Genomic DNA, 18,236 nt, shown 5'->3' with positions numbered 1-18,236 from the left:
GACCCAGGTTTAAGCCCCCGGTCCCCACTTGCAGGGGGAAAGCTTCATAAGTGGTAAAGCAGGGCTGCAGGTGTCTCTCTGTCTCCCTATCTCCCCTTCCTCTCAATTTCTGGCTGTCTCTATCCAAAAAATAAATAAATATTTTAAAAAATTAAAAAAAAAAAAGAACTGCATCTTTCCAAATCTCTTCAGTAACAATTCTTTAAAAATACATGTAGTGGGTGGGGGTAGACAGCATAATGGTTATGCAAAAAGACTCTCATGCCTGAGGCTCCAATGTCCCAGGTTCAATCCCCTGCACCACCATAAAACAGAGCTGAACAGTGCTTTGGTAAAAATAAATAAAAAATAAATATATTTTAAAAGATTTAAAAAATTTTTAAATACATGTAGTGTAGGGTTGGGAGATAGCTCATCAAGTAAAGTAGATGTCTTACTGCATAAGGTCCCATATATGAGCCCTGGCACCACACTGCATAAGGTCCCATATATGAGCCCTGGCACCACATGGGAGTACCATGAATGGCACTGGGGGAGCTCTCTGGATGGTGGGTCAGTGCTGTTATGACTCTCTGTCTCAATTCCTCATTCTTGTTCCCTCCTCTCACTCTCTAAAAAATAATGAATAATGAGAGAAAAGTTGGGCTAGAGAGGTCATTCAAAAGTAGTATTACACATGGACAGGCCCTGGGTTCATTCTCATTGGGGGGGAGGAACAAGTTCGGGGAGTTGGGCAGTAGCATAGCGGGTTAAGCGCATGTGGTACAAAGCGCAGGGACCAGCATAAGGATCTCGGTTCGAGCCCCCTGCTCCCCACCTGCAGGGGAGTCACTTCACAAGCAGTGAAGCAGGTCTGCAGGTGACTATCTTTCTCTCCCCCTCTGTCTTCCCCTCCTCTCTTGATTTTTCTCTGTCCTATCCAACAACGACATCAATAACAACAATAATAACTACAACAATAAAACAAGGGCAACAAAAGAGAATAAATAAATTTAAAAACAGTTCACGATAGTAGTTATTAAATTACTTAGATCCTTCTTTATATGTCCTATTTAGGTCTATAGGCTTAAAATTCTGAAGCATGAAGAGTAAGATAAAAGTTTTTGTTTGTTTTTTCTAGCACACTGCTCAGCTCTGGCTTATAGTGGGGTTCCAGGGATTGAAGCTGGGACCTCAGAGCCTCAGGCATGAAAATCTTTTTTGGACAACTTATCTCCCCAGCCCTGCTAACACTTCCAAAGTCAGAATTAGCTCCTGGTTCAAATACAGATGAATTATAGAAAATCTATTGTTGTTGTAGATATATATAGATATATACACACGCATATTTATACAAACACATACACACTTACACATATATAAGTGGCTAGCTAGCTTATATTTTAGAATTTTGGAATTTTAATATAAACTAAACTCATATCTAATACCATAAGGATAGTAAACAAAATTAAGCTCTTTAACCACCAAACTAGAAGCTGAAAGCATTCATGTGTCTATTTTTAAATATTTTATTTATTTTATAGAAATGAGAGAGATGCAGAAAGACAAGACACAGAAAGACTAGAGCACTGTTCAGCTCTGGCTTACAGCGGTGCTGGGCCTATACCTGGAAGCTCAGAGCCTTACGCATGAGTGGTTCTGAGAGCAGAACCACTATGCTATCTCTTTAGCTAAGATTCACGTATCTTAAATCTCATTTTTTAAAGCATGAAGTAAAACAGGGAAGTAAAACATTGAGATAGGAAGGAAAAGTAATCACATTATCACATAGGGTTCATTTGTTACATTTATGTGGACCACATTTAGTCTCCGACACCACATATGCCAAAGTGTTGGTCTGGCCTGTCTCTCTCATGAGTCACATCTTTTTTTTTTAAATATTTATTTTATTTATTTATTCCCTTTTGTTGTCCTTGTTGTTTTATTGTTGTAGTTATTATTGTTGTTGTTGGATAGGACAGAGAGAAATGGAGAGAGGAGGGGAAGACAGAGAGGAGGAGAGAAAGATAGACACCTGCAGACCTGCTTCACCGCCTGTGAAGCGACTCCCCTGCAGGTGGGGAGCCGGGGTTCGAACCGGGATCCTTATGCCGGTCCTTGTGCTTTGCACCACCTGCGCTTAACCCGCTGCGCTACAGCCCGACTCCCGAGTCACATCTTTAAAAGAAAGAAAATAAAACCATAACTAAGACCTAGATTTTTCTAAATCACTCACTCATTCTAGAGATTACCTTCTTTTTATTAATATTTTATTTATTTATTAATGAGAAAGATAGGAGAGAGAGAACCAGATATCACTCTGGTACATGTGCTGCCGGGGACTGAACTTGGGACCTCCTGCTTGCTTTATCCACTGCGCCAACCCCTGGACCACAAGATTACCTTCTTATTGGCCCAAATCTTGAAAAGATTATCTCCAGATCTTCATCTGTTGTCACTGGGTTCAACTTACACACAAACAGCACATTTTCTGGAGGTTTAATATCTGCATCAGGTAGGTCTCCTACCTAAATTGTAAATAAAAACTTAAATGAATTCCTTCATTTAATTTTGGATATCCACTTCCCACTTTTTAGTACTATGTGCATTTAACACAGTGTGCTACCATCCAGCCCTCAACTTCCCAATTTTTTTAAATGCACCTGACACTATCTTGATAGAACCAAGCTCGCTTCATTACTGTGTTATTATAGCATATAAAACTTAATGCTGGAAAAAAAATTGGTAAATTTTGTTGTTATAATTCGGAGCTCCAGCAGGCCGGGCTAGCTTCACGGGCGGGTAACAGAGACGACCAGAGACATACGGCTGGGCCGGGAAGCTGTATTTCTTTATTCAGGAACAACGATTCGTAAACTAAACCAAACTAATCACCAAATAGAACTCTGCTGCCTCCTTCCCCCGCGGCGGCGCCAAGCACTCTCTAACTCTGTCACTCTAGAACTCTGGAACTCTCTCGGGGTTCCTTGGGGCGGGGACAAGCGGCCCGCCAAACTAGCAGGACTAACCCACAATCAACTAGAGATGGGGGGGAAGCCACTATGAAGAATACCAACAAAATTTAAAATTTAAAAAATTTTAAATTTAAAAAATTTAAAGACAGTAAACTCACTCAGGCATTAAATACATTGCAGTGTAATCATTAAAACAAAGATAGTTATCTTACCATTTCTAGGAGAATAGCTTGAGTTTTAGCCTCTTTTTCAGCCTTTATTTCTTCTACTTCTTCAGCTGATCTTCCTTTAAAGTCATCAATTTCTTCATCTGCTCCTATTCGGCCACTCTGTAAGGGAGCAGTTACTCATGTATACATATATTTAAAGAATAATAAAATCTAAGAAACACAGGAGATATTATGCTTTACTCTTAGTTCCACTAATGTCATAAAAGCAACTAACCCCCAGCTCCCATGGCAGAAACTGCAATGTTATAGTCTGAATGTCTCTCACTCTCTCTCAGACAGATAGTCTCTTTCAGTGCTGTGGTGGTTTTCTTTGTCTATCTCTGCCCTTCTATCTGAAAAAGCAGCCTAGAGTAATGAAGCCCCAATGACAACCATAAACAAACAAAAAAAGTCAAAATAAGCATTTGCATACAAACTTACTGGTACCAATTAAGTGCTTAATGTAAACGGTAAAGTGCTTTTAGAAATTAGGTACCAGGGCCAGGCAGTGGCACAACTGGTAAGTGTACACATCACAGTGTGCAAGGATGCAGGTCCAAACCCCTGGTCCCCACCTACAGGGGAAAAGCTTCACAAGTGCTGAAGCAGTGCTAGAGTGCTAAGGCATCTTTCTGTCTCACCCCCTCTTTCCTTCCCCCCTCAATTTCTCTGTCTCGATTCAACAATAAATAAATAATATATTTTTTAATATTTTATTTTATTTATTTATTCTCTTTTGTTGCCCTTGTTGTTTTATTGTTGTTGTAGTTATTATTGTTGTCGTCGTTGTTGGATAGGACAAAGAGAAATGGAGAGAGGAGAGGAAGACAGAGAGGGGGAGAGAAAGACAGACACCTGCACACCTGCTTCACCGCCTGTGAAGTGACTCCCTTGCAGGTGGGGAGCAAGGGGCTCGAACTGGGATCCTTAAGCTGGTCCCTGCGCTTTGAGCCACCTGCGCTTAATCCGCTGCGCTACCACCCGACTCCCATAAATAATACTTTTATTAAGACTTTTGTGCCTAAGGCTCTGAGGTCTCAGTTTCAGTCTCTTTTTTTGTAATATTTATTTATTATTAGATAGAGACAAATTGAGAAAGGAGGGGGAGATAGAGGGAAAGAGACAGAGAGACACCTGCAGCTCTGCTATACCTCTCATGAAGCTTTCCCCCTGCAGGTGGGGATTAGGGGCTTTGAACCCAGGTCCTTGCATACTGTACTGTGTGCGCTTCACCAGAGGCACCACCTCTTCCCCCCCCAAAATAATAGTTCTTAAAAATTAAAAAAAAGAGATTAGGTACCAAATCCCATTTGAAACAAGAATTCAGTGAGTAGAAATGTATACTTTAAAATCACTAGGTTGGAGATGTAGCTCACCAGATAGGGTACACGCTTGCCAGGCACACAGCCCAGGTTTAAGACCCAGCAGCACCAGGGAGGCTCTATGGCACCAATGAACTCTGATGCTGTGGTGTCTCCCCTGTCTCTATCTGGACCAGTGAAACTGCTCATACACAAGCCCCAGCTCCAAAGGAAATTCATTAATTTTTTAAAGTTTGCAACCCAAAGTTGCAAAGTTTCCTTCCAAGACAGATTAGCTTAACCTGAAAGCTATACCCTTATCTAGTTAAGAGATAAGAAAAGCATTTCTAAGGTATTCATATACATATAGCATTTCTAAGGTATTCAAGCTGGGGAGATAGATCTGCTTGGTAAAGCACCAATTTATATGTCAGAGGCTCCAGAGGTTGAAAGTTGAGTAACTTGTAGCACCATATGGCAGAGCTGACTGGTGCTATGGCCTCTCTCTTTCTCAATCCCTCTTTTTTCATAAATAAATAAATCCTTAAAAAATAATAATAACATGTGATCCTGGAGGAGGTGTAATGGATAAAGCACTGAACTCTCAAGCATAAGGTCCTGAGTTCAACCCCTGGCAGCACATGTACCAGTGTGATGTCTGGTTCTTTCTTTCTCTCCTCATCATTCTCATTAATAAATAAATAAAATATTTTTTAAGAAAGAAAGAAAGGTTTCTAGTAACCAGAGCACTGCTCAGCTCTGGTTTATGGTGGGAGGGAGATTGAACCTGGGATTTCAGAACCTCAGGCATGAGAATCTCTTTGCATAACCATTATGCTATCTACCACCCCCAGTAAAAAGGTTTCCAGAACTATTGTTATAAGCAGCTTAAGGTTATTCCAGTAGAATAGAAAAATTTAAAAAATAATAAAGGAAATAAAAGAAATGAAAAGATAACTAGAAAAAAAATAAGTATTTCTGTGAAGAAAAAGAACATGAGGCTTGTTCTAGTATAACTGATCAAACAAAACAATCATTCTGAAAATGGTTTCAGTAAACTAGAAAGTTAATTCTGGGGGCTGGGTGGTACTGCATGGGGATTAAGCACACATGGCGCAAAGCACAAGGATCCTGTTCGAGCCCCCAGCTTCCCACCTGCAGGGAGGTCGCTTCACAAGCGGTGAAGCAGGTCTACAAGTATCTGTCTTTCTCTCCCCCTCTGTCTTCCCCTCCTCTCTCGATTTTCCTATTTGTCCTATCCAACAATGACAGCAATAACAACAATAATAACAATAACAATATACAACAAGGGCAACAAAAGGGAAAAAATAGCCTCCAGGAGCAGTGGATTTGTAGTGTAGGCACCGAGCCCCAGCAATAACCCTGGAGGCAAAAATAAATAAATAAATAAATAAATAAATAAAATAAGTTAATTCTATGAATAGCATTAGTGTATATTAATTCATTAATATACAGCTTGTGTAGTAATAAAATCACATTAGGGCCTACTTACATCTAGCTGTTCTCGAGTAGGTTCTGGTGATCGATCAGGAATTAATAAATCAGGAGGGTCATCAAATGGATCATCTAAAATCACCGTATGGTTTATCCTTACAAAATAAATCAAAGTCAACATTACATTTATGTTAACTCAAACTCTGTATTTTTGTTTAGATAAGTATAATGGCAAGTGTCTAAAGCTCTCTAATGACAAATATATATATATGAAATTTCATTACACAAGAATACAACTAGAGTATACTTGCAAATTAGTATGCTTGTCATTCTTTGATATGTTTACTACTCTAAACATCTAAATCTTGGTACACTGCCATATTTCCCAATCACTTACACACTAAGAAGAAAAAAAAAACACCTGGTCCGAACCCTGGCTCCCCACCTGCAGGGGAGTCGCTTCACAGGCAGTGAAGCAGGTCTGCAGGTGTCTATCTTTCTCTCCCCCTCTCTGTCTTCCCCTCCTCTCTCCATTTCTCTCTGTCCTATCCAACAATGACGACAACAATAATAATAACTACAACAATAAAACAGGGAATAAATAAAATAAAATATTTTTTAAACTACAACAATAAAACAGGGAATAAATTAAATAAAATATTCTAAAAAAAGAATAAAAGAATTAAAAAATGACTCAATGTTTAAAAAGAAAAAAAAACCTAAAACTTAAATGACTAGATTGGGAAAATAGCATAATGACTATGAAAAAAGGCTTCAGACCTGAGGCTCCAAGGTCCCAGATTCAATCCCCCATCACCAGAAACCAGAGCTAAACAGTGAGCTCTGGTAAAAAAAAATAAAAAAAAAAATTAAATAACAAAAAATAAAGGGTTAAAGTTACTTCTAACATAAGCAAGTGTAAGAAGTTAAGTACAGTATAAAAAGACAAAAGATTCCTTTTATTAGACAACTAATAAGGGCTGGAGAAACAGTATAATGGTTATACCTGAGGCTCCACAGTCCCAGGTTCAATCCCCATTAGCAACATAAACCAGAGCTGAATAGTGCTCTGGGGTCGGTCTCCCTCTCTCCCTCTCTCTCTCCTTTTTTTTTAACTAAACAGTTTTTAAAATTTTATTATATTTATTGGATAGACACAGCCAGAAATCGAGAGGAAAGGGGGTGATAGAGGGAGAGACCTGCAGCCCTGCTTCACCACTCGCAAAGCTTTCCCCCTGCAACTGGGGACCAGGGGCTCTGGGTCCTTGAGCACTGTAACATGTACGCTCAACCAGGTGTGCCACCACCTAGTCCCTGGTGTCTGTCTGTCTGTCTCTCTCCCCCCAAGCCCCCTTCATTGAAAAATAATAAATAAGATTTTTTTTTTGTTTTAGTTAAATGACTAACAGTCTGATATTGATTCACACTTTGGAATTATTCAAAATCTAGTCCCAATACATGCTAGCACCATTATATGTTATAATATCATGGTTTGGAAAAATACAGTACATTCACACAGTACATTCAGACAGCAAATTGTAACCATACCTGATATCTTGATATGGGACAAAGTCCTTGTCAACAAAGGTCTCATTAATTTTCTTAATTATGTCCATGCCTTCTGTTACTTCTCCAAATACTGTATGAACACCATCAAGGTAATCCAGATTATCTCCTGTAGTAATAAGAAACTACACAGAAAAACACAAAATACAACTTTATACTAGATATGTATACAATTCAAACTTAAATCAGTTATAGACTGACAAGAAACACATAAAAGACTCTACATTAACTTATTTTTACCCGTTTGTTACTAACACTCAGTAAAATGTAGTTTTATCCAAAGTTTAAGGAATTTTTGTTAAAACAAAAATTTTATAATACAAATGACATTTCCTTTCTTAGTTATCAGTTGTGTTGTTTCAAGCAGAAGTGACATTCTAAGCTATTCCACAGTAATGACTAAATAAAAGAGTGGTCTGGGAGATGACACAGTGGATAAAGCATTGGACTTTCTTTCAAGAGGTCCTGAGTTCAACCCCTGGCAGCACATGTACAAGAGGGATGCCTGGTTCTCTCTCTCTCTTCTCTTATCCCTCTCATTAGTAAATAAATGAAATATTTTTTTAAAAGACTAAGTAAAAGAGTGGTCTGGGAGGTGGCGCAGTGGATAAAGCATTGGATTCCAAACTAGGAGGTCCCAAGTTCAATCCCCGGCAGCAAATGTACCAGAGTGATGTCTGATTCTTTCACTCAGTGCTCCTTTCTCATGAATAAATAAATAAATTCTTAAAAAAAAACAAAAAAACTATCCCCAGCTCCCCACCTGCAGGGGCATTGCTTCACAAGCGGTGAAGCAGGTCTGCAGGTGTCTATCTTTCTCTCCCCCTGTCTTTCCCCCCTCTCCATTTCTCTTTGTCCTATCTAACAATGAACGACATCAACAACAACAATAACCACAAGGCTACAACAAGGGAAACAAAAGGGAATAAATTAATAAATAATAAATTAATAAATAATAAATAAATAAATAAAAAGTATTTCAAATTTTATACTCTGCTGAAAATTCTTTTTCCCAGAGTCTGTAAGACATTAATTTGTTTTAATACTTGACTATTTTTTGTGGAGCATTTTCTTGTTTATAAATATAAAACCAGCATGATGTTTTGTTTTGTTTTGTTTTTAATTTTTATTTTACTTTTATTATTTATTTATCCCCTTTTGTTGCCCTTGTTGTTTTATTATTGTAGTTATTATTGTTGTTGTCGTTGTTGGATAGGACAGAGAGAAATGGAGAGAGGAGGGGAAGACAGAGAGGAGGAGAGAAAGATAGACACCTGCAGACCTGCTTCACCGCCTGTGAAGCGATTCCCCTGCAGGTGGGGAGCCGGGGTTCGAACCAGCATCCTTATGCCGGTCCTTGTGCTTTGCGCCACCTGCGCTTAACCCGCTGCACTACAGCCCGACTCCCGCATGATGTTTTTGAAACCCAGAATTTGCTTAGTAAAAGTAGGAGGCTTATGTATAAAAGTATCAACACATACACAAATGTTCCCTTGATTATTTAAAGTACTTGAATAAACTAATTCTCAGTTTTTTAACATATAAACTGTGAGAGCGATGAAAAAGTCTCTACCCTTAAAAAGACTGCTCAAGGATTAAGTAAGACTATAAACGAATGGTGTTCAGCATGTCCCGTTTGAAATAAATAATAAACATTAAAAGGAAACAGTATTAACTATGTTGAAGATATGAATAGTGATAGCACATAAAATTGGACATAGTATTTTCTTCTGTATTTTTTCAATAAATCTCTCGTAGTGGATACATCTTACATTTAGAAGAATAAAACAAATAAGGTTTTTTAATATAGAAAATAGTTATTTTTTTAAAGATTTTATTTATTTATGAGGAAGACAGGAGGAGAAAGAACCAGACATCACTCTGGCACATGTGCTGCCGGGGATCAAACTCGGGACCTCATGCTTGAGAGTCCAAAACTTTACCACTGTGCCACCTCCCGGATCACAAGCAAATTGTTTATAAGACTTGTGAGAACTATGCTGGTTATCTTTGGGAAGTGGGGGTGAGGGGATATGGAACTTTGGTGGTGGGTGTGGTGTGGAGCTATACACTGTAATTTCACAATCTTGTAACACACTGTTAATAATAAATGAAATTGTATAGACACACACACACACGCACACATACATACACAATAAAATAAATGAAGACTCGCATTCACACCCATCCCCTAACCTGAGATCCATGCTGGTCACTGCCATTGTTCACCATAGACACAGTGCCTTTCTTCTTGTGCTTAATTCTTGGCACTTTTTCTGCCTCAAAAAAGCTTGCTTGGTCACCATACAGTTGACTGAAAGCATATATAATAAGATCATAAAGCAGAAGCACTCTCAAAATGAAATGTAACAGAACTAATAATATATTCACTATTATTTTTTCATAGAAATGCCACTATGATTTAAAATACTCCCTTTTAGCTAGAGATATTTAAGGGACTTGGGAAAAGGAAATCTGCTCTTGAACAGTATTTTAAAATACAGATGAAAATATGCTAGCTATTAAAAGGTTATTTATTTATTTATTTATTTATTTATTTATTTTTGTCACTGCACTAGTGGATTTGTGGTGCAGGCACCGAGCCCCAGCAATAACCCTGGAGGCAAAAACAAACAAACAAACAGGAGGACAGGTAGTGGTGCACCTGGTTGAGTACACATTATCACAATTCACAAGGACCCAGGTTCAAACTCCCAGTTCCCACCTGAGAGGTTGGGGGGGGTCACAATTGGTGCAGTGCTATAGGTTGCCTGCCTTCCTTCCTTCCTTCCTTCCTTCCTTCCTTCCTTCCTTCCTTCCTTCCTTCCTTTATTTTCTCCAGGATGACCGCTGGGGCTCAGAGCCTGCATTACAAATCCACTGCTCCTGGAGGCCACTTTTTCCCCCATTTTTGTTGCCCTTGTTGTTATTGCTGTTGTTATTGTTGGGTAGGACAGAGAGAAATCGAAAGCAGAGGGGAAGATGGGGGGGTGGGGAGAAAGACACTGCAGACCTGCTTTACCCCTGCAGGTGGGGAGCCGGGGGTTTGAACCAGGATTCTTGAGCTTCACACCATGTGTGCTTAACCCACTACACTGCCTGACCCCCAGTAGGTGTCTTTCTATCTCTACTTGTCTCTCTCCCTGCTCCCCTCTCAATTTCTCTGTATCTAATAAATCCATAAATAACATTTACTAAAATAAAATAACTTACCCAAAGACAGACTCTCCTCCACGACCAGTTCCTGTAGGATCACCAGTTTGTATAATAAAATCCCTCTATAAGATATAAAATACTTTGTTAATTCAGAGTTTGGGAGATGGCTCTAATAGCAAAAGACCAGACTATCATCCAACTCACCTGGACATTGTGAATAAGGCAATAATTATAATATTTTATTTTGCACAATTTCAGGAAATTCAAGCAGGCTGAAAGAAAGTAAATACTAAATTAGCACAGAAGTTCACAAGTATCTTCAAGTAAGTAAAAGCAGTTAATATGATTTAATTTTTTAATTATCAAACAAAATGCTCCCTAAGATGGTCAAACATTCAAAGCCACAGTAATAGCAGTAAGCCTTAAAAAAGAGACAGTATTTTAGTGGGGGAGATGTCTTGTTCTCTTTTTTTTTTAATTTTTTAAGTTTGTTTTTATTATCTTTATTTATTGGATAGAGACAGCCAGGAGTCGAGAAGGAAGGGGGTGATAGGGACAGAGACAGAGAGACACCTGCAGCATTGCTTCACTGCTCGCAAAGCTTTCCTCTTGCAAGTAGGAACCAAGGGCTCAAACCTGGGTCCTTGTGCACTGTAACATGTAAGCTCAACCAAGTGTGTCACCAAGCGCTGCCCCCCCCCCTTTTTTTACTAGAGAGCTCAGCTCTGATTCATGGTTGGGCCATGTATAATACTGCTGGGCTAGTTCCCAGTCCAATATTTACTTTACATTTCTATAAAGATTTATTTCTGTGGTCTGGAAGGTGGCACAGTGGATAAAGCACTGGATTCTTAACCATGAGGTCCTGAGTTCAATCCCCGGCAGCACATGTACCAGAGTGATGTCTGGTTCTTTCTCTCCTCCTATCTCTCTCATGAATAAATAAATAAATAAATTTTTTATTTTAAAAAATATTTACTTTTGTTGCCCTTATTTTTTTATTATTGTATTTATTACTGATGTCGTTGTTGGATAGGACAGAGAGAAATGGAGACAGGAGGGGAAGACAGAGAGGGGGAGAGAAAGATAGACCCTGCAGACCTGCTTCACCGCCTGTGAAGCGACTCCCCTGCAGGTGGGGAATCTCAGGCTTGAACCAGGATCCTTACTCCAGTCCTTTCGCTTTGCGCCACCTGCACTAATCCGCTGCGTTACCACCCGACTCCCAAATAAATTCTTAAAAAAAAAAAATTCTTTATCAGTGAAAGAGGTGGCAGGGAAAACAGCATCACTCTGGCACATGTGATGCCAGGGATTAAACTCTAAACTCTGGACCTCCTGCTTTGTATGCCCTCCACATGCTTTATTCTCTATCTGGGGGGTGGGGGGTGTCACCAAAACACTACTTCACCACCCAAGGAACTCCCCCTTGGAGTTGTCTGTGGTATGCCCACACAAGGTCAGCGGTCAAACTCACAGCCTCAAGCATAGTCAGACATGCACTCTACTTACTGAGTTATCTCCCAGTCCCTGTGACCAATTATTTTTACAGTGACTGCGTATCCTTCACCAAAAATCCATACATTTGCTGTGTACCAGCCTTCTCACATAAATTCACCTACTTATCCAATCAACATCAACAGTACTTGGTGCTGTTGTCACAGTGCCATTAGCTATAGTTCCTGCCCTCAGAGTTTGTAGACTCGTTGTAGAGAGACATACTAATAAGTTCTCAAGCCTATTGTAATAACAGTGCAGCTTTTTATGTAACAGATTTTCATGCCTGAGGCGTCAGAGGTTCTAAATTCAATCCCTAGCACCACTGTAAGCCAGAGCTGAGCAGTGCTCATAATGAGAGAGAAAGGGAAGGAAGGAAAATAAGCTTGGATCTGGGTATGTTAACTACAGACTGGCAAGTAGTCAGCCTATAAGTAGATCAGCAATTACATGCTTACAAATAAGATACCATAGAGGTGGATTTTTGTTTTAGTGTCTATCTTTGGAGAAATGCAGCTGGTCCATTCTGTGTCCCTTAGCTGGGATGACCCTACCTCCCTTTTAATTCCTCACAACCCTAGGGAAAACAGCCCACTCATTTGCTAGATACTGCTCCATAAGAAAAAATTAAAACCACCTCCAAGGGAAAGTAAAACCATGAGATAAAAAAAATATATATATACATGATAATATTAACTATTGATTGTCTTTTTGAACCCTAAGACAGCAGGAACCTCACATCTTCACTATAGAGCCCCTACTTCCCCCAGTCCTGGCACCCTTGGATAGGGCTCACTTTCCCGTATGCATCTCCCAATCCATACCAAATAATATTGCATCCGCCGATCACAACCTAACCAAAGCAACGATTGCCATCTCAACATGCTTCACCTCAGAGTGTATCCAGAGACTTCACGTGTGGAATGACAACCCTTCAGCTTCATTACTCAGGTGAGACCTTTCCTTTTATAGTACACTCTAATTTCATCTCAGGTAGTTCACTTTCTAACAAAGTCCCATAACCTAGACATACACCAGTTTCTGTGAGAGAGAGCGTATGTGCACACGTATCCATAAACTACTGCAAAATATATACCTGAAAGCAGGATTACACTAGAGTTTGCAGTGAGTACCTCCCTAACACTTCCTCTCCACTATTCCAAACTTGGGATCCATGATTGCTCAACAAATTGTTTGGCTTTGTATGTTAACTCTCTTTTCAATCACCAGGTTCCAGATGCCACCAGGATGCTGGCTAGGCTTCCCTGGATTGAAGACCCCACCAATGTGTCCTGGAGCTCAGCTTCCCCAGAGACACACCTTACTAGGGAAAGAGAGAGGCAGACTGGGAGTATGGACCGACCAGTCAACGCCCATGGTTCAGCGGGGAAGCAATTACAGAAGCCAGACCCTCTACCTTCTGCAACCCTCAACGACCCTGGGTCCATGCTCCCAGAGGGCTAGAGAATGGGAAGGCTACCATGGGAGGGGGTGGGTTATGGGGATTGGGTGGTGGGAATTGTGTGGAGTTGTACCCCTCCTACCTTATGCTTTTGTTCACTAATCCTTTCTTAAATAAAAAATTAAAAAAAAAAAAATACAATTCCTGGGGCTGGGCGGTATTGTAGGGAGTTAAACCAACATGGTGCAAAGCACAAGGACCAGCGTAAGGATCCTGGTTCCAGCCCCCGGCTCCCCACCTTTAGGGGGGTCACTTCACGAGCGGTGAAGCAGGTCTGCAGCTGTCTCTCTTTCTCTCCTCCATCTTTCTTCCTGTCCTCTCTCGATTTCTCTCCTATCCAATAAAAACGACAGCAATAACAACAATAATAACAATGATAAACAACAAGGGCAACAAAAAGAAAAAAATAGCTTTCAGGAGCAGTGGATTCATAGTGCAGGCACAGAGCCTCAGCAACAACCCTGGAGGCAAAATAATAATAATAATGTTTTTAAAATGCAATTCCAGGTCCAATAAACACCTCACTTGGATAATGCACTTCTTTGCTATGTACATGGCCCAGGTTCAATCCCAGCCCCCACTACATTGAGGAAGCTTTGGTGCTGGGTTCTCTTTGATTCTTTCTGTCTCTATCAAACACACACATACAAGTCCCGCAGCCCAAGAGGTGGCATAGTGAATAAAGCACTGGGCTCTCTCTTCTCTCTTTTTTTCTCATTGCCACCAAGATTATTGATGGGGTAGACAATACAAACCCACTGCTCCCAAGGGACAGGACAGAGAGAAACTGAGAAAGATGGAGATGGGGGAGGGGAGAGAAAAGAGAGAGAGAGACACCTGCAGACCTGTTTCACCACTCATGAGGCATCCCCCTGCAGGTGGGGAGTGGCGGTTGGAACTCGGTCCTTGCACAAGATAATGTGTGCACTCAACCAGGTTTGCCTCCACTGACTCCCGGAATTGGGATCTTGTGTATGAAGTCTGGCGTTTAATTCCCCGCACCACATGTGCCAGATTCATGCTCAGGTTCTCTCTCCCCTCTCACTCTCATAAATAAATAAGTAAATATTTTTATAAAAATACAATTCCCTATAGCATCCTTTGAGTGCATGAATCAAACCATTGTTGAAGGCACGCTTCCCCCAGTCACATGATGCAATCAAGTATGTTTCTACTTAGCAAGTTTTGACTTATACTGAATCACCTGCACAGAGTCCTAATATAACATATATAAATCACTAGTCAAGTGTGTCTTCTTCAGTGCGTGACCTCAAAGTGGCAGGCTTTGTACTGGGTGTTCAGGATATAGAGATAAGAAAGGCGCAGTCCTTGTTCTCCTGAACTTCACATTCTTGAGATCAAACAAGCCTTGCCAAGTGATTTCAGGTCAACAGATAAGTATAATAAAACACACTGTGTACTTTATAAAAAGAGCTATGCGGGACCGGGTGGTGGCGCACCTGGTTGAGTGCACATGTTACAGTGAGCAAGGACCCAGGTTTGAGCCCCCAGCCCCCACCTGCAGGGGGAAAGCTTTGCAAGTGGTGAAGCAGTGTTGCAGGTGTCTCTCTGTCTCTCACCCTCTCTCTCTCTCTTTCCTCTCGATTTCTGAGTGTCTTTATCCAACAAATAAATAAATGATTAAAAATAAATAAATAAATAAATAAATAAATAAAAAGAGCTATGACAGAGATGAAAAAAAAACACAAGTTGAACTCTGCTTAGAGACGATGAAAACCTTCACAGAAGAACTCATACTTGTAAGGCAATTTGAGTGATAAGCAGAAAAGCTGCCATGGGGACAACAGTGGAGAGAAGTGTGTAAGACAGGCTACACTATCAGAGCGCACAGATGTGCAACTGAGTGTGGAATAAACCGGGAGTGTCATGTAAATACAGCGCATCTCCTCTCTGATAAACTCTGCGTTCCGCCAGGGCCGGACTCCTGACTAGCCAATCTCAGAATTCTCCAAATTCTCCCCGCTCCAAAAGATGCCCCATACTGTGGCCTATAAATTTAAGGCACGTTTCCCATGCCATCCTGCTTCTAAATCAAACTGCAGAATAATAATGATAAGTAGGGGGAAAAATTAATTAACTTAAAAAGAAATAAGACCTCTTTAAAAAAATCAAGAACTGCAAAGACTCTAGTCCTCAACAGGGCAGACGAGACTCTCCACCATGTGTAACCTGCAACATGTAACTAACACCAGATTCGCAGTCTGCGGCTCCACTACACAGACCAGGCTTTCAAAGGACGCTTTGTTGTTTCCAGAAAATTCCAAGCACACTGCTGCCCTCGTTGCCACTTGTCTTGGAGACGGTAAGCTCAAGTGTTGTGCATTCTTCCCTTGCTATAACTCTCCTCTCCTGCTCTCCTGGGCCCCCAATGAGGAAGAATCCCTCGGGCCTCCGGTTTCCATGGCAACCGAAACACTCTTCTACTTCACAACACTTGAAAAAGGGAAATGGGTTCCCCTTCCCCATGGAAGATGAGACCCTCAAAGGCGAGTCGCCTCGCCAAAGCCAAAGCATCCATCGGCCTCATCCGGCCCCAGCCAGGGCTCTGTCGACGACGAGGACGCGGCACAATCTTGCGCTACAGACGATCAGCAAGGCCGGGTGCACCGCCGCCGCCGCTGGGGAGCTGGCCCTTCCTGCATGCAGGCGGGAAGCACACGCAAACTCCGCTCTGAGCACATCCTCCTGCCGCTCCCAAGTTTTTTTATTGGCAACACAGCACAAACCACTGAACACAGTAGTGGTCGTGTTCATCTCACTAGCCGAAGCATAAAAGCTGTGGTCACTGTACGTGCAGCCTACATATCGCACACGCATGCACACACGTGCACACACACACACACACACACGCACGTGCGCACACACACGCACGTGCGCACACACATGGACACACGCACGCACGCGCACGCACACACAGGTGCACGCACACACACACGCACATGCACGCAGGCACGCACACACACGCGCGCACACACACGCACGCACAGGCGCACACACATGCACACACACGCGCGCACACACACGCACGCACAGGCGCACACACATGCACACACACGCGCACACACGCGCGCACACACACGCACGCACACACACGCGCACACGCACAGGCGCACACACGCACGCACACACAAGCGCACACGCGCGCACACACACACGCACGCACACACACGCGCACACGCGCGCACGCACAGGCGCACACACGCACGCACACACAAGCGCACACACGCGCACGCACACACAGGCACACACACGCACACACGCACAGACACACGCACACGCGCGCGCACACACACGCGCGCACACGCACAGGCGCACACACGCGCGCGCGCGCACACACACGCACACGCGATCCCCAGAATGTGCCCTCACACATACACACGCGCATTTATTTCGTAACCTGCACGCTCCACCTCCCTCCGCGTGCAGATACACGCACACGTCTACACACAGGCATTTAATAGCCACAAGCAGCCGCCACTCGACGGGCCGGCACCAGCTGCGGGGCAAGCGCGGCTCCCTCAGGAAAACTTTTCCACCCAGGCCCGTTCCTCAGACAGCCCAGTCGCGGCCACCGGTAACCCGAAAGCTTCAGCCGGTCGTCTCCGGGGAGCGGACAGAAAAGGTTCATCAGGAAAAAAGGAAGTCGCGGCCCCGGCGGGAGCCGGGCCGGTCGGGGTCTCACCGCGCGGCCGCTCCTCGGTGTACAAATCGATGACGACGTCGCCCAGAGTGGTCTCCAGCAGAACCGCCATGGCGCCCGCTCCTCCTCCGCAGTAAGCGCCGGGGCTGACAGGCGCAGCCGGGCTTCGTCGACGCCACGCGTCACGCAGGGCGCGACGCTTTTGACGTCATCACTCAGAGACACCGCCCCCTTCCGCCCGCCCAGGCGGGGCTGCCGCGCGCCTAGTCGTGAGCCCAGTTCCTCGGGTCTCCGCGACTGGAGTGGAACCCCGACACTTAGAAGGGGCGTCTGTAAGGAATTTTCTGCGTTTCAGTGTGCCCATCCCACGAGCTGGACGACTGCTGAGCGCTCTTGAAGTTTCTCTGCTGCCTCTGTCCTCGGAGGGCGATCGCGGAGCCACTTACCCGCCTTCGGGGAAGATGGCTGGGAATTCCTAATATGTCGCATTAAATTAAAAACTTTAGCAACCCACTGATTTGTTGTTGTTTTTTTTTCAATACCCGAGCATTATTCAGCTATGATTTTTAGGTTGGTGCCAGTAGATTGAACGCGAGACCTCAGAGCGCCAGGCAAGAAAGTTCTTTTGCATAACTATTATGCTATCTTCCCCCAACCCTAAGAATTAAAGCTTTTAGTCTTTAAATGTATAATTTGCCACCCTGGGCGCCAGGTGGTAGTGTGCCTGGTTAAGCACTCGCATTGCAATACGCTAGGACCCAGGTTCAAGCCCCCGCTCCCCACCTGCAGGGAGAAAGCTTCATGAGTGCTGAGCAGGGCTGCAGGTGTCTGTCTCCTCTCTCTCTACCCCTCCCCTCTCAATTTCTGTCTCTATCCAATAATAAATAAAAATATTTAAAAGGGCCCGGGTGGTGGTGCATCTGGTTGAGCGCACATGTTCCAATGTGCAAGGTCCCGGGTTCAAGCCCCCACTCA

The 18,236-nt window shown here is 42.8% G+C and overlaps 1 protein-coding gene across 1 annotated transcript in view; it reads right to left on the bottom strand.

Annotated features, from left to right (window-relative positions):
* The window catches only part of PPIL4 (peptidylprolyl isomerase like 4), a 36,052-nt gene extending 18,276 nt beyond the window's left edge, over positions 1 to 17,776 (bottom strand). The window contains exons 1-8 of the mRNA XM_060205359.1: positions 17,304 to 17,776; positions 10,846 to 10,913; positions 10,699 to 10,763; positions 9,682 to 9,799; positions 7,468 to 7,610; positions 5,978 to 6,074; positions 3,167 to 3,283; positions 2,383 to 2,507 (exon numbers count right to left, since the gene is read on the bottom strand). Of these exons, the coding sequence (XP_060061342.1) occupies positions 2,383 to 2,507; positions 3,167 to 3,283; positions 5,978 to 6,074; positions 7,468 to 7,610; positions 9,682 to 9,799; positions 10,699 to 10,763; positions 10,846 to 10,913; positions 17,304 to 17,373 (803 nt within the window). The 5' untranslated portion in view covers positions 17,374 to 17,776. The remainder of the gene's footprint in view (positions 1 to 2,382; positions 2,508 to 3,166; positions 3,284 to 5,977; positions 6,075 to 7,467; positions 7,611 to 9,681; positions 9,800 to 10,698; positions 10,764 to 10,845; positions 10,914 to 17,303) is intronic.
* Between the last annotated feature and the right edge of the window lie 460 nt (positions 17,777 to 18,236).

The sequence above is a fragment of the Erinaceus europaeus genome, chromosome 13 (genome assembly GCF_950295315.1).
Source record: "Erinaceus europaeus chromosome 13, mEriEur2.1, whole genome shotgun sequence".
In the NCBI taxonomy this organism is placed as follows: Eukaryota; Metazoa; Chordata; class Mammalia; order Eulipotyphla; family Erinaceidae; genus Erinaceus; species Erinaceus europaeus.
Note: the sequence above shows the minus strand (reverse complement) of the source record. Positions and strands in the feature narration are given on the sequence as shown.